General features: G+C 46.3%; 1 protein-coding gene across 1 annotated transcript in view; it reads right to left on the bottom strand.

The window, feature by feature from the left end:
- The window catches only part of LOC144817694 (long-chain-fatty-acid--CoA ligase ACSBG2-like), a 366,066-nt gene that overhangs the window by 176,105 nt on the left and 169,565 nt on the right, over positions 1-20,396 (bottom strand). Inside the window, exon 7 of the mRNA XM_078674443.1 lies at positions 12,847-12,996. Within this exon, the coding sequence (XP_078530569.1) occupies positions 12,847-12,996 (150 nt within the window). The remainder of the gene's footprint in view (positions 1-12,846; positions 12,997-20,396) is intronic.

Here is a 20,396-nt window from a genome sequence, read left to right as displayed (position 1 = left end):
TGAGAAGTCTCCTGAAGGTCAGCAGGTCTGGGTCTGTCGCAGCTGTGTGGGTAGGGTGTTCCATGTCTTGGAGGTGAGGAAGTAGAAGGATCTGCCACCGGTAGATGTTGGACTTGGGCCTTCTGGCAGGTTCACCCTGAACTTTTTGCCTTGAAGTGTAGGTTAGGGAGCCAGGTTCAGGTGGCTGCCCGCGGCGACCCGGAAGTGTTGGGCCGGCCGGCCAATTGCGTTGTGACCTGGCCGGAAGTCCCGCCGCCGCCGCAGCCGACCGAAAGGAGAAAGAGGCCGAGTGAGGGTCGCCCGGGGCTCCCGTGAGCTGGGGAGAGCCCCGGGGCCGCCAGAAACAGAGCGCCGAATGTCGTGGGGCTCCCATGACCAGGAGGGAGCCCCGGAGAGTAAATCGTCTTGGAGCCGTGTGGCTCCACTCTAAGTCCCGGTCCCGAGATGGGGGACCGGGTGAAGACAGGCACCTTGCAACGGCGGGGCTCTCATGAGGAGAGAGCCCCGCGAGTGCCGCCCCGTAGCTGCCCCTGCCGCCGGTGAAAGGAGAGCCCCGGAGACAGCTTCCCGCCTTCGCCCCCACCGGTGAGTTATGTGAGGAGTCGGGTGGGGAAAGGCAGACGCAGAGCGGCCCCAGCTGGTAGCGGGCCGCTCCTCCGTTTGGGGCATGGTTCATCCTAGAGCAACGAGAGGCTCGTGGGGCATTTACGTTTGTTCTTTGAGTCCCCAGGAGGGGGACTCCAACGACGCCCGCATTTGTGCCTAGAGAGGCCCAGGGCATCCCCAGTGTTTCCGGGTCCCCCCTGAGGGACCCCAACAGCCCAGTGAGGCTGCATCAGTGTGCCTAAAGAGTCCAGTGAGGCTCTAAGTGCATTTCTTGGCCAGAGCCTGCGAGGCTCCACCGTTTGGCCACAGCATTGCTTACAACTCCCCAGCACTTCGTGGGCAGTTGCACCGTTTAGGACCCTGACATTGGGACTGCCACAGGTTGTGGTTTACGTGACTGTGTTGCATAGTTGCTTGTTCCTTACACCTCTGAATGGGTAGATCATTCATCATGTGTTTTCCTGCGCTGCACCTCTGAATGTGTTGTTGATGCATCATGTGCCTTGTTCCTTACACCGCTGAACGTGTGTTGATGCGTCATGTGTTTTCCTTCCTTACACCGCTGAATGTATGTTCATGCATCATGTGTCCTGTTCCTTACACCCCTACAGGTATTGTGATACTTAGGTGGTTGTTTTTCTCCTAGTGCAGGTGGTGCTAGTGAGGTCCTGGTTACCAGTAGTTACTGGTTGTGTGCTACAGTGATTTTACATTCTATTTTTTTATATTCTAAGTGCTATTTTTATAAGTGTTTCTTCTAAAAGTGCTGATTCCTGACAGTGGTCCAGGTGGCCCTGTCTTGTACATATCCCCTGTAAATTCTGCCCGTGCCTGTTGGCACATTGTAAAGTGTGTGTTTTTATCTAATGTGTTTTGGTGTAATACAAAGGCTATTTTTTATATAACCTTGTGTGGAGTTTCCTTTGTGGTGGGCCTTTGGGTGTTGTTGCTGGGGTGCGTGCGCAAATACTTAACTCACATCGCCTCCAAGTTTAGCCTTGCTGCTCGCGCCACGTTACCTAGAGGGTGAGCAGGGGTTATCTTGGCGTGTAACTCCCTTGCCCTGACTTAGGAGTGGTGGTCTCTGACTGACTTTGGCGCAAGCCCTGGCCAGCCAGGGATCCCATTTCTAACAGTAATGTGGATGCGTGGGACGGTGGCGAGAGCGAGGTCAGAGGAACTGACGGATCGGGGTGTAGAAGTTGAGACGTTTGTTGATGTATGCCGTTCCGGCGTTGGGGAGAGCTTTTTTGTGAGTGTGGGTGAGGAGCTTGAAGGTGATCCTCTTGTTGACTGGGAGCCAGTGCAGGCCTTCAGGTGGGCGATGATGTGGGTGTGGCGGGGTATGTCAAGGATGAGTCATGTGTAGGTGTTGTGTATGCGTTGGAGTCTTTTCTGGAGTTTGGCCGTGGTTCCTGCGTAGAGGACGTTCCCGTAGTCCAGTCTGCAGCTGACGAAGGCCTGAGTTACCGTCCTCTGGTTCCGGTGCGGATCCATCTGTAGATCTTGCGGAGCATGCGGAGGGTGTTGAAGCAGGAGGAGGAGACGGCGTTGACTCGCTGGGTCATTGAGAGTGACGAGTCCAGGATGAACCCCAGGTTGCGTGCGTGGTTAGTGGGTGTTGGTGAGGCTCCCAGGGCGGCTGGCCACCAAGAGTCGTCCCAGGCAGAGGAGGTGGAGCCAAGGATGAGGACCTCTATCTTGTCTGAGTTAGGTTTCAGGCGGCTGTTCTACATCCAGTGGATGACAGCCTTCATTCATTCTAGGAGGTTGGTTTTGGCGGTGGCAGGGTTCTTGGTGAGTGAGAGGATCAGATGAGTGTCATCAGCGTAGGAGACGATGTTGAGGTTGTGCGACAGGACGATGTTGGCGAGCGGTGCCATGTAGATGTTGAAAAGGGTAAGGCTGAGGAATGATCCTTGGGGTACACCGCAGATCTTAATGGCTTCAGAACGGAATGAGGGAGGTTGACCCTCCGGGTTCTGTTGGTGCGGAAGGAGGTTTTCCAGTCTATGGCTTTGTCGCATGTTCCTGCGTTGTGTATGTGTGTGCGTAGGGTGTGGTGGCAGACGGTGTCGAAGGCGGACGAGAGGTCGAGGAGGGTGAGTGCTGTGGTTTTGCCGTTGTCCGGTAGGGTCCTGATGTCGTCTGTGGCAACGATGAGGGCGGTTTTAGTGCTGTGATTGCTGCGGAATCCAGATTGGGATGGGTCCAGGCTGTTGTTCTCCTCGAGGAAGTGGGTCAGTTGCCTGCTGACGATCTTTTTGATGACTTTCACCGGAAACGGAAGCAGGGAGATGGGCCAGAAGTTCTTGAGGTCCTTTGGGTCCGCTGTGGGTTTTTTGAGCAGGGCATTGATCTCGGCTTGCTTCTAGCTTTCCGGGAAGGTGGCGGTCTCGAAGGAGCTTTTGATGATTTTCAGGCGTAGGGGTGCGATGATGCGGTTTGCTTTGTTGAAGATGTGGTGGGGGCAGGGGTCGAATGGTGAGACGGTGTGGATGGTGTTCATGGTGTTGATGGTGTCGTCATCGTTGACGTGGGTCCAGGAGAGCAGGCGGTTGGAGAGGCTGGGGGTGGTAGTCTGCGGTGTCGGCGGCTGTGGGGAGGGTCTGGGCATTGAAGCTGTTGTGGATGTCTGCAATCTTGCGGTAAAAGAAGGTGGCTAATGAGTCGCATAGGTCTTGCGACAGCGGGATGTCGGCGCTGGAGCCGGGGTTGGAGAGTTCCTTCACGATGTTGAAGAGCTCTTTGTTGTTGTCAATGCGTTCCTTGAACGATATCCTTTTGGTGGCTCGAATGAGTTGATGGCGCTTGCGGCTGGCGTTCTTTAGGGCTGCATGGTTGTCCGGAGTCTGTCGTGGTGCCTAAGCTTCTCGTGTCTTTGGCAAGTCCGCTTCGATTCCTGGAGGTCAGTGGTGAACCAAATGGCCTTTCTGTCGGTGCGTCTGTTTGAGGGTTTTTTGATCGGGGCGAGAGTGTTCGCGCAGTCGTCGATCCATTGCCTGAGGTTGTGGGCAGCTGCGTTGGTGTCGGTGGTGTCTGTTGGTGGGTCTCGGGCGAGGGTGGTGATGAGCTGGTCTTCGGTGATCTTGTTCCAGCTGCGGTAGGGAATCCGTTGTTGATGGTGGTGCGTGGTGGGTTTCTTGAAGGAGAAGTGGACGCAGCAATGGTTGGTCCAGTGGAGTTCAGTGGTGTGGCTGAAGGAAACGTGGTTGCTGGCGGAGAGGATGGGGTCGAGCGAGTGTCCAGCTGTGTGGGTGGGGGTTGTGACGAGCTGTTTGAGTCCAAGGTTGGCGAGGTTATCGAGGAGAGCGACGGAGTTGCTGTCGTCGGCGTTCGAGGTGGAAATTCAGGTCTGCGATGAGGATATAGTCTTTGGAAGCAAGAGCGTGCGTGCTGACGATGTCAGAGATGGCGTCGATGAACTGTGGCCAGGGTCTGGGCAGTCTGTACACGAGTGTTCCTCTGAGGGTGTTGTTGGAGTCCGTGTGGATCTGGAACTGCAGGTGTTCAGCGGTGCTGGAGGTGTCTGTTGTGCAGGTCGAGACTTTGAGGTTGTTTCTGTAGACGATGGCGATTCCTCCTCGAGGTCTGTTGGTGCGATCCCTTCTGGTGATCTTGTAGGCATCTGGGATGGCTATAGTGATGTCGGGTGCCGAGGAGGGGTTCATCCAGGTCTCTGTTAGGAAGGCGACGTCCGTGGAGGCTGAACCGAGTAGGTCCCAGAGTTCTAAGGCGTGCTTGTGGACGCAGCAGGTGTTGAGTAGTATGCATCTGAGGTGGTTGCACTCGGCTCTGACGGGTGGGGTAGGACGTGTAGGTGTTTGGCGGCTGGTGAAGCTGCAGCTCTGGCAGGTGAAGGGTCCGTGGTTGAGTTTTGGGCTGGCCTGGAAGCAGTTCGACAGTGTTGAGTTCGCAGAGGGTGTTGGCATCGTAGTGGAGTCCGGAGACGTGGCGTTCGTGGGGGCCAGGGGGTCTGGTGCTGGGCGTGGTCCAGGCACGGAAGGGTGCAGACGGGCTTGCCTTAAGCACATATTCAGCGCGCCAGTGGCGCAACGCGCAGCAGTTGCCATATGTAGGGGAGGGGGGGGCGGGAGCAGAGGCAGGGGGGTGGGAGCGGCTGGGTCAAGGGCAGGGCCGCACGGGCAGCATCGGCGGGAAAAGGGGAGAAGCAGAACACTAACTAAGGGCACAATGAGCAAAATAAGGGCACAAAAAGCACAATAAGCAGAATAAGGACACAATAAGCAGAATAAGGGGCACAATAAGCAGACAGTGATTAAAACGCAAATAAGAATACAGTGAGCAAGCGGAAATCAGGGGGGAAAAAACCAGGAGAGCCTACAGTGTGCCTGTAGTGCAGAGACGGACTGCTGGCTCGAACCTTGCTCGAACCTTGCACGGATGGAGGGCTCGGATGTTGGGGCGGTCAACAACCAGGCAGAGCTGCTGGGGAGAGTGCCACTAGGCTGTCCCCGAAGCCTAGTCATCTTTTATGTGTCGCTGTGATGTTGGGTCAGACCCTTTCGAAGACATAACTAAACTTGTCCACCTATTATGGGGGCCAAGGTATAGAGTACCCTGGAAGCAGACTTCTCGGGGGAGATTTTGTCTGATTGCTTCTCTTTGGATAAAGCAATTCACCATCCCATGGGTAAATTGTATTACAAGCACATTGAGGCCCGAATTTACAATATTTTTCCGTAGAGCAGTGCCACAAGCCTTCCCTGTTGCACTGCCCTACGCCACAGGAAAAGGGCAGGAATGTGTGGTATCTATCAGATATAGTGTATTTATGTCCTTTCGTACTGTGCTGGTGCTCAACTGGCTGCTATGCGCCAACACAGGCACTGTTGCACCATGGTGCAAGGGTGCCTGCGCTGTAAGGAGCACCTTCCTAACAAAAACAATTGATGAAGACGATTTCCTCTTTCTGTGTGGGCATGCAGCACACAAAGAAAGAGGAAACAAACGAGGAGAAATAAAGGCACTGACTGCAAAATATATGCACAAATCATAGCCCTTAGCCTAGAGCCAATCCTCCGAACAATAATACACCAGTCACAATCCGAATTCATTAAGGGTAATTTCAGTGCAGATAATGTCAGACTCTTCAGTCATATAATTGAGAAAGCATAACACCTCAGCCAATCGGCATTCGTGATTGCACTAGATGCTGAAAAGGCCTTTGACAAGGTTCTCTGGTCCTTCCTACCTAAGGGTACCCTTACTGCATTTAATCTCAGTCCCAATCTATCTAAAATGATTCCTGCACTATAGAAGGAACCTAAAGTCCATATTAACGTCAACGGAAACCTTTCAAACAGCTTCAGCCTACCGAAGGCCACTAGATAGTGATGTCCCCTCTCCTCTCTTTTTATTGTTCATAGATGTTTATGTATATCGCGAATTTAACCCGAATCAGGTATCGGAGCGCTTTACATGGCACCAGTTGCATTACATGAGGACACATTCATTTTTGTTAGGCACAGGGAGATTAAGTGATTTGCCCAGAATCACAGGATGTTCAGCGTCATTGCCGAGACTCAAACCCAGTTACCCAGATTCGAGGTCGACTTCCCTAGCCGTTAGGCCAGCTCCTCCCCCCCCCTTTGTTTTCTACTCACATTGGAACCACTCCTGATGAAAATTAGAGAGCCCATAAACCCCTGACATCCCATTTCTAGCAGGTCCACAAAAAGTTGCAGCATACGCAGATGACATTCTCCTCTTGACATCTCAAGCTGATACTGCCACTCCCAACATCATTTTAACTATCATGGATCATGCCAGAGTCTCACGTTACACCCTAATAATGACAAAACAGTGGTTCTGCCCTCAACAATCCATTGCACCAGCCAATTATAGGGGGCCAGGGCCTCAAATGGGCTCCAGACAAAACAAAAATACATATGCCTTAGGTTAATTCAAAATCTCAGAGAATTCTTTGATTACAATGAAACATTACCCAAACCAAAATAAGAGATATACTAGATAAATGCCCAACCAGATTCATCATTCGATGGGGTCGTATCAAAACAATGATTTTTTTTCCTAGAGCTAGTTGATGATCATGTTATCGAAGTTTAAAGGTTGAAATCTTATTCAATCAATCACTCAATCAATCATGGTTGACATAGCGCGACTATTCACCTGTGAGGGTCTCAAGGGAGTGAATCAGGTTCTCATTGTTAGAATGGTAGCAGAAAGGATCTGGGGATTGCAAAGCACCAGTGAATGAGGTCAAGGTGAATCGTTTTCACCATTGTTTAAGTATAGGATAGCATGAGGCTAGAAAGATGACAATGCTTTCATTCATGAAGTGAAATGAGAAGCGACAGTTTTCTAAGCAAGTAATGGGTTGTTGTTCAAAAGCAGAAATAGTTTGGTGTTTTATTGAGGGGAGGAGTCGCCATCATATTCAAAGATATCATCAACTGCACCACCAATACCTACCAGCTACATTAAACACCTAACATTCAATATACGCATCACAAGCAACTTTTCCCTATGCGGAACCTTCATATACAGATGACCAGGATCCCGCATCAGTATGATCAGCGATATCACAGACTTCGTCATACCTCTCATCATAGCAGCCAGCACCTTCATCCTTCTTGGAGACCTTAACTTTCACCTAGAAGACCACAGCAACTAAAAAAGTCTATGGCCCTTCATGAAAACTCAGAAGCCTTAGCATCACCAAGCACAACCAGACCTCAGGACACCTATTATACTCAATTTCTTTATCAATCAGCAACTTTGCAGTCGACAAGCCAGCACCTTTGACCTGGACAGACCACACCCTCGTCAGTTTCAGCACACCCATCCCACACCATCACAGACCTACCACCAAGGAGAGTCAAAGAAGAGCAATGAGCTTTGGCGTTCTGAACACACCAGCCTGACCACACCAGCAACTTGCTGAAAGCCATCAAGAACTTCAACCGCTGGATCACGGCATGTGCCAATACTCTGTCTCCCTTCAATAGCCTGGCCACAGGCAAGCTGGTACACTGAGGTACTCAGCCTGACAATAAACCACTGCAAGCAACTGGAGCACAAATGGCAGAAAGGTTAAGAAACCACAGAGAAAGAAATCTTTAAATCAACCCTAAGCTGCTTCCACCAGCAGATATGGAACACCAAGTGTGCAGCTCTTGCAGATCACATTTATTGCAGATCACATTGAGGATCAAGGAGAGAATCAAATTCATGGCGATGTGTATAGTACACAAGTCACTGGCCGGTAAAAGTCCTGCCATTAATTACTCCATTATTCGTCCCTATCGTGCCAACAGATGTCTTCGATCGGACCACTTACACCTAGCTACTGTTCCAAAGATTAGAAAAACCAGAAGTGGGGGTGGTATGTTCTTCTACAATGCATCAACATTGTGAGGCTCTCTTCCTCTTGCCTTACGGAAAGAACCCAACCATCTTGTCTTCCATAAACTGTTAAAGACCTGGCTATTCCCATAGTCTGGTTGCCACGCTGATCCTTCCGCTGTCAGCGCTGAGATGCCTCCAGGTAGCCATGTACTATATAAAAGCATCTTTCATTTAATTTCATTTCACTAAAAGCAGCAAGGAAATTTATGCCCTGAGTAAAGATTTCACCATACCTTTGGCCCTCAATCCGACATCGTCACAGTCGCAACTCAACTTTCCATCACAAACAAAGAACAAACCCTGACCTTATGGCCCAAAGTCACCACCATTAACCATTAAAATTGCTGCTACCATGAAGAACATCTCATCTGACCCTTGCCCCACCATGCCTTCACCAAAGGACTCCTACCAATCAAAAAAGCACTAACACCCTTCATCAACACCTTCATCGATTTATTCCTGAACACCAGGAAACATGCCACTGACATGCCCCTGCTCAAAACGTCGTTCGCTGACCCATCCAAGCATTCCAACTACAGACCCATCTCCCTCCTACCATACCAGGCAAAGGTCTTTAGGGAAACTAATCAAACAGCATCTCATCAACCACCTCAGCAATCACCAGCTCCTCAACACTACACAAAACACTCATCACAAACACAGACAAGATCCATATGATCATTGACAGAGGAGGCATGATGTCTCTTAATTTTCTGTACCTCTCTGCTGCATTTAACACAGTCTCACACCTCATCCTTATCAGGAACCAGCACAGGAGGGGCATTCAAGTACAAGCTCTCCACTGGATATGCTCTTGCTTAACAGATGAAACACCCTGGCCTCTTACTTTTCTGATGCGCAAACATATCTGTGGAGTGCCTCAAGGTTCACTGTTTAGCCCCACCCTCTTCAACACAAAAGTGACCCCTCTTATTGAGGTCATCTGCACACACAACTTTAGCATCCTCTGCTAGGCTGACGATACGCAATTCATACCTCCCTCTCAGACAAGCCTCCCAACGCAAGAAATAAGTTCACTACTTGCTGGACCAAAATCGATAACTGGATGAAAGTCAATTGTCTCAAGCTCTACACTGACAAGAAAGAAGTAGTTATCTTCAGCAAGAACAACTCATCAGTGGATTCCAAATGATGGCCAGCCCACTGGGACCCACACCCAGAAACCACGCCAGGTGAGAGGATAAGTCAACGCTGTCACTGCATCCTGCTTTCACACCCTGAAGATGCAGTGAAAGATCTCTAGATGGGTCCCAAACAAAATTAGAAAAACTTTCATTCACGCCCTAATCATGAACAAGTTGCACTATGGGGACACCCTCTATGCCAGGATCACCCAGCAACTCAAAAGAAGACTACAAACCATCCAGAACTCAGCAGCCATACTCTTCCTCTACCTCCTAAACAGAACTCACATCACACCAAATGTCAGGGAGCATCACTGGTTCCTGATACACAAAGGTGCTCATTTCAGACTACTCACATACACATTCAAGGCACTACACAACTTAGGTCCACCTACTTGAACAGTTGCATCTCCTTCATCAACCACCTCCATTTTGCAGGACTCATATTCACATAGATCCCATGCATACACAGAACCTGATTAGGAGGGCAGGTATTCTCTTACATCACTCCTAAAGCATAGAATGTTATGTTATATTGATTTGTATGGTGCACTAATCACCCAAGAGGGTATCCAGGCACTTGGGCAGGCATATAGGTTCATAGTCTCCACGGTGCTTATATGAAAAGCCAGGTTTTCACCTTTTTGCAGAGCTCAAAAAGTGAGGAGGAGACTGATGTGCTGAGGGAGGTTGTTCCATGTCTTGGGTGCAATGCAGAAGAATGGACGCCCTCCAGTTTTGCTTTTGCACAAGCGGTGAATGTGTGTGAGTGAGGGAGAGAGTAGGTGTCTGGTGGGAAGGGGAAAGTGTACACAGCCGTTCAGATATTCTGGTCCTGTGTTGTGTAGGGCTTTGATTGGGTGCATGAGAAGTTTGAATTGGTGCGCTTGTGAATGGGAAGCAAGAGAAGCTGCCTAAGGTGTTGTTTGAAGTGGGTACGATGTGGGAGGTCGAGTATAAGTGCTGCAGTGGTGATCTGGATGGTCTGGACTCTGTGTAGGACTTGTGTGGTGATTCTGACATAAAGAGTGTAGCCATAGTACAGCCTGCTGGCGGTGAGTGCATGTGTGATGGTCCATCTGGGGTTGTGAGACAACCTTTTGAAAATCTTTCAATGCATGCGTAGGATGTGGTAGCAGGAGGGATACACTGCATTGACTTGAGCTGTCATGTTGATGTTATCATCTAGGCTGTCGTAGTGAGTGTTGGTCCTAGCTACAATGGCCACCAGGTGCTGCCCCATTGCCCCATTGGGAGGTCCTGTTGCAAAAGACCAGCACTTCTGTCTTGTCGGAGTTGAGCTGCAGGCAGTTGGTTCGCATCCAGTATGCAACCATTGTCATGCAGTTGGTGAAGTTGGTTCTGGTGGTGGTTGTCTTGTCCATCAAGGAGAGGATAAATTGGGTGTCATCTGCGTAGGAGATGACAGTGATGTCTTGTGATCGGATGATGTTGGCGAGTTATGCCATGTATATGTTTAAAAGGATGGGGCTGAGAGACAATCACTGTGGGACTCTGCATATACATTTCTTGGTCTCTGATGTGAAGGGTGGCAGCCTGACCCTTTGGGTTCTTCCCTTGAGGAAGGAGCAGATCCATTTGAAAACAGATCCTAGCATGCAAATCTTGTGGAGTCTTCCAATGACGGTGCTATGGGAGACAACATTGAAGACCACAGTGGGGTCAAGCAGGATGAAGGCCGCTGTTTCTCCTCAGTCCCTGATGATTTGAATGTTGTCAATGGCCATGATAAGTGCTGTTTGGGAGCAGTGGTTCCCTCTGAATCCTAATTGAGTGTTGCCTGGAAGATGGTGAAGTTCAAGGTGGGTTGTGAGCTGTTTGTTGATGGCCTTCTCAATCAATTTGACTGAATAGAGGAGCAGGTAGACGTGTCAGACGTTGGTCAGTTGATTCAGGTCATCTGGAGGCTTCTTAAGGAAGGTTGTGGGACGTTACAACGCATACTTTTACAAAGCATGCCTTTACAACGCATCTTTTACAACGCATTCCATTACAACGCATGCCCTTACAACGAATTGTCTAAAAACTACCGTTACAACGCATTCCATTACAACGCATACTACTTTTACAACGCATACCATTACAACGCATGCCATTACATTGCATGTATGGTAAGTATTGGATAGTAAAGGGGTAAAAATTACTATTCTACCTCCAGGGGGTGCAACAGTAGGGTAAGTGTTGGATAGTGTAGGGGTAGAAATTACTATTCTAACTCCAGGGGGTGCAACAGTAGGGTAAGTGTTGGATAGTGTAGGGGTAAAAATTACTATTCTAACTCCAGGGGGTGCCACAGTAGGGTAAGTGTTGGATAGTGTAAGGGTACTATGCGTTGTGAAGGTATGCGTTGTAATGGTATGCGTTGTAATGACTGCGTTGTAATGACATGCATTGTAATGGTATGCATTGTAGTGTCATGCGATTTAATGGTTGCGTTGTAATGGCATTCGATGTAATGGATCTTGCGTTGTAAAAGTTTAATTGTAATGGTAGTGCGTTGTAAAAGTTGCGTTATAAAGGTTGTTTCCCCTTAAGGAAGGGGTTGATTTCTACAAGTTTCCATTCATCTGGTAAAATGCTGGATGTGATCGAGGTATTGATGATGTGGGTCAGGGTGATGCTGATTGGTGATGTTCCCAGGTTGTCGATGTGGTGTGGGCATGGGTTTCTTGGGTCCCTGAGTGGATGGTCCTCATGATTGCCACTGTGTAGTTTCTGGTGATGGTTTTCCATTCAGCCAAATGGTCATATAGGTTGATGGTGGGTAGGTTAGCAATGAGTTCTCTGGGTTAGGGTTTGTGTGTAAAGTTGCTGTAGATGTTTGCAGTTTTGCTGTGGAAGAAGTTGGATAGGTTGTCGCAGAGTTTTTGGGAGACAGCGATGTTAGTTGCAGTGGCTGAGGGCGGGGTGAAATCCTTAACGACCAAGAAGATCTCTGTGAAGCTGTTGGAGCTTCCTTCAATGTTCTCCACTAGTTTTTTTTCCTTGGTGTCACCTATTTGCTGGTGAAAACGTCCAAGTGCTGCCTTGCATGTAGAATGGCCTTCCACTCCACATCAAAGCCTCCTCTTGTCTTCTTGAATTCTGCAAGATACTGAAGACCTTGCTTTTCAATTAAGCAAGCTACCATAGGCAATGCTAGATACAAACGCCTGCTCATCGCCAGGATACCCTTGCAGGTGACAGTTCACTTTACAAATGCATATAACATAAAATGTAATGAAGGTAAAATTTACCTCCCTGATTACCTGATTGTTCAGGCAGGAGGGATGCCGTGGCAGGCTACTGGGACAGGTGTTTGTGTGGACAGTCCAGGTCTAGTTGGTAACATCCACAGTAAAAACCCACCTGTGGCCCTGGTGTCCGGCTTCTGTGGTTAATCCTGGGTAGAACTGAACAGGACGTGTGTGATTTGTGGAACCCATAAATGGTAGCCGACATTGTACCCTGATGATTGGTAGGTGTGTTAAAATGGAAATGTCCCTGGGCTCAAAAAGTCCCAGGTCCTCAAGAATATTGTCCTTACTTTAAAGGGGTGGTTGCTAGTTCTTTGGATCCAAAAGTTATAGTAAGAGATGAAGAGCTTTTCATTGATCACTCTGCATTACATTTCATTTCCGTTTACTACATTTGTATTTAAAAACAATTCTCCAAGGACACATAATTCTGCGTCAATACTCACATTGTCATGGCTCAGCATCACCCCCTTGGGTGGACCGGTTGTCCCTGAGGTGTAGAACAGAGTGCAGCATTGATTGACCCTCTGGGAGGCGATGACATCATCGAGTTCAGAATCAGGGATTTCTGATCCCAGCTGCATGAACTCTGCACACTGCAGACAGAAAGTAAGAGTCAACGTATCAGAAAATGTAAAGCCACAGGTCAGCACCGTCTTTGAGACTGAAACATGAAAGAGATGAAGGAAAGTCAAGAAAATGATACTCTGAGAGACATAAAAGTGAGAGTTCAAAAGATGAGCTTGAGCTCTGTCACAAAAGAGAGACAAGGAAAAGGTTATTATTACACAGAGTGCAAAATAAAGCAGGAAGCAAGAAACAAAACACTGAAAGTGAGGCTGCTGACCAGAATTCAGGCTATGAAAAAACAAATATAAATAAACTATTTATTAAAAATCTTGACTATGCTGACTCATTCTGGATTGGTGAGGCAGCCCCCCCCCGCCCCTGTCCTTGTGACGGCTCTGGGCCAGCCACTGTCATGGCTGTAAACTAAAAGCATCAGTTCACCTCCCCTTCTCAGATGACCACCAGACACAGAGCCCATCCTAAGATGGCCGCCAAATGTGAATACATTTCAGTATACCATGTCGGGCGATTCCTATTCTGGGGCCAGGCTCTTCCTGTCGGATGGCTCCTGTTCTGGAACCAGCCCCTTTTCTGTCAGGTGGTTCCTGTTGTACCCAATATAAATTACCTATACTCAGTGAACCACTACATACCAACTCCTTTGGCTTGCTTCTGCTCTAGTCTTCTTCATACCTAGATCCTAAACTTAAGCCTTATGGATTTTCCTCCTTCTAGAGAGTATCCCTTTTACCACAAGTGTTCAACACCCCACATGAAGGGGGGCATCAGGAAGGGGTCACCCTTTCCCAAGAGCTTCTAATAAAGAGTTGAAGGACCAACCCTTATGTCCAGCCCTTGACAGTCATGGCTGCTGCGTGGTAGGGTCAAATGCTGTCCGAGCTGTAGTCTGGCTCACTATATATGGAGGTCCTTCGATAGAAATGCATTTAAACACTATTTACACTAGGTATGCAATAGTGTGAACTGCGCTGGGGCTTTCTAGTATGACAGTATTTGATGGTTGGAGCACGCTGCTACAGTGAAATGTTGGAAAGAGCACTGAGTCAGAGGAGCTGCAAGGCAGATGGAGCTAGCGTTGAGAGAGAGAGAGATTTAGAATATAACTCTGAGTAACACAATGACATAATAAAGATTAGTGCAGATGCAGATTGTGTAAAAGAGTATAATCGGTTAAGAAGACTGAATGCTCCCCAACTTAGGTGAATATCCCGTATATGAAAAGCGTGTAGTATGTCCAAAACAAACATATGAGAAACACTGTAGTGAGGTTGGAAAGAAGAAAAAAATCAAGAGAATATTGAGGCTCCAAAGAAAATGAAATTGGACACTGTTAATAATACTGTAGGATACCAGTTAGAAAACAGTTCAGATATCAACTGCTATTCTAATGTAATTGTGAACGTTGTGTTTTCATCATCCAATTATGGAAAATCGAGAAAAAAGATTTTGTTCTTTGTTGCATTATATATTTGAAAAATTGACAACTGATAAAAGAAAAATACAAAATGCTTCTGGCATTTGGCATCTTTTGGATATATGATCAGGTTCATCACAATTTACACTTAATGTACTGCAAGATGCTTAGGAATTTCCTATGCTTATGCTTGCAGTATTGGAAGGTGAGGGAATACACATTTAAAATCTGGTTGGAGTACATTACAGATCGGATCATATACGTGAAGACTGTTCATTTTCTTCTACAACTGAAATAGACACTGAACGATTCATATATTCATAAATTAGTAAAATCAGCTTATCAAAATATGAAATGTACTCAGTGCAAATATGAAATGTTGTCAACATTATTTATAGAAAGATTTGGACAATATGTCATTTTAATGCTACAACGTTGTAGAGCAGATCGAAGAAAATTGGAAAACAATATTAAAAATGTTGTGGCAAGTCAACTGTCGATTTCAGGAAAAACTTTTAAAGCAGTAGCTACTATTTTCCACGATGGACCTTCTACTACATCTGGACACTACACTGTGTATTAAAGTGAAATAAAGGATGGACACATTGTAATGATGTCCATTTGGAATTCAAATATCAGTATCCTAATGAATTACCAAATTAATTTCTGATATTTTTGGTGCCAAAGTTTTGAAAACATCATTCGGCCTATTGGGAAGAGGTAAACTTCAATTAACGAGTTTATTGTGGATATTTTCAATGCAAACGATTTCGAAACATCATTTGGCCTATTTGGAAGATGTCAAAAACTTCTGTTTGTATTTTCGTTTCGGTTCATTGATATTGTATACAGAAAATTGTTTTTGAAAGACGCACATCATATATTTGATCTTTGTATTATATGCAATGTTATTGCGGGTGTTTATTTTTGAAAATATAAACAGATAGTTGAGTTTGTTGTAAATATTTTGAACGCAGATTTGTTTTTTTTTAACAATCTTATTGATTGTATTTTTTTGCCCGCTGTTACATGATGATCAACATTGAAATCACTGTGTATGGTGAAATTTAATAGAATCTGAAAATGGCAAAAAAGGCAAACTGAATATGTTATGTAATTGTAAAATTATGTTGTGTTCTTACAACTATAATATTATATGCAATAACAGTATGTTCTTCTCTTTTACAGAAACTAATTCTAAAGTTTGAAAATATTTTAAATTTAGATTATAATAAAACTGAAAAAATTGTTTCAATTGATTTCATATCTACTTCAAAAAAGGTAAGATTAAGTAACCCAAGCACTACCCATGCACTGCTACAATCACCTGTGCACTTCCCTTGCAAACCTGTAATCACCTAGAAACTACTCATTCACTCCTTCAATTACCCAGGAACTACCCATGCACTCCAGCAATCACCCTGTCACTATCCATGCACTTCTCCAATCACCCAGCCAGTATCATGTACTTATTCAATCACTCTGCCAATACCCAAGCACTTATAAATTCACCATGCACTATCCTTGCAGTACTCCAATCATCCAATCAGTACCCATGTAATGGCCAAACACTAACCATGCACTGTTACAATCACCTGTGCACTACCCATGCAGTCCTCTAATCACGTAGACACTACTCATTCACTCCTTCAATTACCCAGGAACTACCGATGCACTCCAGCAATCACCCTGTCACTACCTATGCACTCCTCCAATCACCCTGCCAGTACCATGTACTTATCCAATCACTCTGCCAATACCCAAGCACTTATAAATTCACCATGCACTATCCTTGCAGTACTCTAATCATCCAATCAGTACCCATGTAATGGCCAAACACTAACCATGTACTGTTACAATCACCTGTGCACTACCCATGCAGTCCTCTAATCACGTAGACACTACTCATTCACTCCTTCAATTACCCAGGAACTACCGATGCACTCCAGCAATCACCCTGTCACTACCTATGCACTCCTCCAATCACCCTGCCAGTACCATGTACTTATCCAATCACTCTGCCAATACCCAAGCACTTATACATTCACCATGCACTATCCTTGCAGTGATCTAATCATCCAGTGAGTACCCATGTACTCATGCAATGACCCATGCTGTAACCATGTACTGCTACAATTACCTGTGCACTACCCATGCAGTCCTCTAATCACCTAGACACTACTCATTCACTCCTTTAATTACCCAGGTACTACCCATGCACTCCTGCAATCACCCTGTCACTACCCATGCACTCCTCCAATCACCCAGCCAGTACCATGTACTTATTCAATCACTTCACCAATGCCCAAGCACTTATAAATTCACCATGCACTATCCTTGCAGTTCTCTAATCATCCAATCACTACCCATGTACTCAAGCAATGACCCACGCACTAACCATGCACTGCTACATTCATCTGTGTACTACCCATGCAGTCCTCTAATCACCTAGACACTTCTCATTCACTCCTTCAATTACCCAGGAACTACCCATGCACTCCAGTAATCACCCAGCCAGTACCATGTACTTATCCAATCACTCCGCCAATACCCAAGCACTTATAAATTTACCATGCACTATCCTTGCAGCCCTAATATGTGACGTCATCAGCAGTGCATTGCGGGGCCGCGAGTAATAGTTAGCTGAACTAACTATAACAGCCGAATTTCACTGGTTTTGTACGAGTGAAATGCCGAACTAACTATAACATCCCTGAAACCTGTGCTTTTTTCAGTGCACTTCAAAGGTTTTTTAAATGCTAATTTCTAACTATACTGTCCCTGAAACCTATGTTTTTTTCAGTGATATGTATATATATATATATATATATATATCTATATATATATATATATATATATATATAGATATATATATATATATATATCACATCAGCTTCTTCTCCTACGAGTCCCGTAGATAAAGACACGGCACAGCAACAGTTAGCTTTCTTCACAATTTTATTTACACACCATGTGCAAAGAAAAGTGCATCAAATGGACGGTCTACGCGTTTCGGCTTCCTGCCTTCAACTGGACCATAGAGTCCCTTGGTCTAGACCTTATTTAAATACAGTGCTGTGTATAAGTACCCTCTACCCTTTCCATGGTCATCTAGACCTCCAACCCTGCATAGTCTGTTCTTTGGCTAGTACATACTCGTGGTCATATTTAATGAGTATTTACAGTTCATTACCTACTGGCGGTCGCCAGTAGGTATATATAGTTAGGATTTTTTCTCTATGGGATTTTTGAAAATTCTATGTCTAATAACTTTGGCGTTTGTGGACGGAATTGGCTGAAATTTTCAGGGAAATGGCACATTTTGTTTCTGAGCAGCCCTTGAAATTTTGGGGGGGGGTTCGTCAAGGGGGGGCCGAGAAAAAAGGGGGGTCCCAAAACGGGTTTTTAACATTGAGTTTTCCATAGGGCGGTTGGCCTCACTTTTAGCCCGAACGGCTGAATGGATTTGCACGAAACTTGGCAAAATTGTAGGGACTGGTAGCCCGATGTGCCTTTTGTAGGTCTCAATATATGTGCTCCAGTGGATTTTGAGAAATTAACGTTTAAAAAAAGATATATATCTGTAACAGCGGACCGGGCAGCGCTCCAGTACGCGTACTTTTCGCGCAACGGAGCTTTGTGAAGCGAAGCTGATTGGTTCTCCGGCGTCTGTAAACATTCCAAACAGTCCGTAGCGGCCGCCATCTTGTCTCTCGGTAGGATCGAGAGACAAGCGGAGGCCAAACCGAAGGGGCAAATGACCATAAGGGGGCATAGTAGATCCTCCCTGACCGTTTAGGTTTGATGTGGAGGTTTTAAAAGGGCCCCGCGGGGCAACAAAAAAAAATAATAATAATAATCGAACAGCTGAATGGATTTGCACGAAACTTGGCAAAATTGTAGGGACTGGTAGCCCGATGTGCCTTTGCTAGATCTCAATATATGTGCTCCAGTGGATTTTGAGAAATTAACGTTCAAAAAAAGATATATATCTGTAACAGCGCACCGCTTCGCGTACTTTTCGCGTTACGGAGCTTTGCGAAGCGAAGCTGATTGGAATGTTTACAGACACCGGAGAGCCAATCAGCTTCGCTTCGCAAAGCTCCGTAACGCGAAAAGTACGCGAAGCGGTGCGCTGTTACAGATATATATCTTTTTTTGAACGTTAATTTCTCAAAATCCACTGGAGCACATATATTGAGATCTAGCAAAGGCACATCGGGCTACCAGTCCCTACAATTTTGCCAAGTTTCGTGCAAATCCATTCAGCTGTTCGATTATTATTATTATTTATTTTTTTTGCCCCGCGGGGCCCTTTTAAAACCTCCACATCAAACCTAAACGGTCAGGGAGGATCTACTATGCCCCCTTATGGTCATTTGCCCCTTCGGTTTGGCCTCCGCTTGTCTCTCGATCCTACCGAGAGACAAGATGGCGGCCGCTACGGACTGTTTGGAATGTTTACAGACACCGGAGAGCCAAACAGTCCGTAGCGGCCGCCATCTTGTCTCTCGGTAGGATCGAGAGACAAGAGGAGGCCAAAGCGAAGGGGCAAATGACCATAAGGGGGCATAGTAGATCCTCCCTGACCCCCTAGGTTTGATGTGGAGGTTTTAAAAGGGCCCCGCGGGGCAAAAAAAATAAATAATAATAATAATCGAACGGCTGAATGGATTTGCACGAAACTTGGTAAAATATTAGGGACTGGTAGCCCGATGTGCCTTTGCTAGGTCTCAATATATGTGCTTCAGTGCATTTTGAGAAATTAACGTTCAAAAACAAGATATATATCTGTAACAGCGCTCCGCTTCGCGGAGATAAAATTATATCTGTATTACCTAGCTGTTGCTAACACCAGTTAGCGACGGCTAGTAGGAGATAGCGACCATCTTGGGCCCCACTTTGCATGTGAGTGATATTTATCACTAATGACATGCAAAGTGGGCATGCCAAGATGTTAGCGACTGGAAACAGTCGCTAACATCGCTATCTCCTATTATCAACTTTTGGAAATATTCGAGATAAGCGCGAATATCTCCAAAAGCTAGCACCTGCCCTGAGCAGTTCTTAGCCATGTTATCCAATGGGAGGTGGATAACATGGCTAAGAGCATTAGCTCGGTAATGCATGAATATCGCTGAGTTTTCAGCGATATTAATGCATTGCGGTCGTTTATCGTATTTGCGATAAACCTTGATAATAGCAAGGTTTATCTGCGATAATTTCTGACGGTAAAAAAATCGTTGCTAAGCATCGTTAGGGATAAATATCGCTTAACTTTGGTAATATGCCCCAACGTCTGTTAACGTTCGATTCGAAGGAAATCAGGAAGTGTTGAAAAACATTGTCTGCGCCATTTTGTCTTTTTTCAAATGCCACACTTTTGTCGTGCACGGCAGCCATTTTAGATGCCTTGACCAGACCCACTCTGTGCACGCTGTCGATCCTTAGCATGGCTCCCCACCCTCGCAAGCATCTCCCCCAGGCAGTGGTCACCCCCGCTCTCTGTCTTATGCATGGGTAATAAACCTCCCCCCATCTGCGCTGCTCTTCCCTGAGAATCACACCCTGTGCCCGCCCGACACCTCCCTCTCGCCCTATTCACTACCGCACCCTCTGACACTCCTTTTCCTCTGTGTCCGATTGTCCAGGCTGGTCCTAGGGTATCAGCTAGCCCTGCAGATGTAGTTTATGGCCACAGCTGTAAAGAATCACCCCTCTTCAAAGGAGTTATAGTAGATCAAGGCCCACACTCGATGAGATCCGTCACAGCAGAAGCGTTGCTATTATCTGAAAACCATCCTGTATTGTGATTGGGGAGGGGACCGAGCCTGAAGCGGAAGATTCCAGGGATGACTCTTTGTACATCAAAGTTTTTACAATTATGTGTCACATTAAAAATATATAGCACTCCGACAAAGTAGTAAGATTATAAAATTTTAATAATTTATAAATATATACAAGAAAACAAAAATAGTAATAACATATAAA

This window comes from Lissotriton helveticus, chromosome 2_1 (genome assembly GCF_964261635.1).
Source record: "Lissotriton helveticus chromosome 2_1, aLisHel1.1, whole genome shotgun sequence".
Classification (NCBI taxonomy): Eukaryota; Metazoa; Chordata; class Amphibia; order Caudata; family Salamandridae; genus Lissotriton; species Lissotriton helveticus.
Note: the sequence above shows the minus strand (reverse complement) of the source record. Positions and strands in the feature narration are given on the sequence as shown.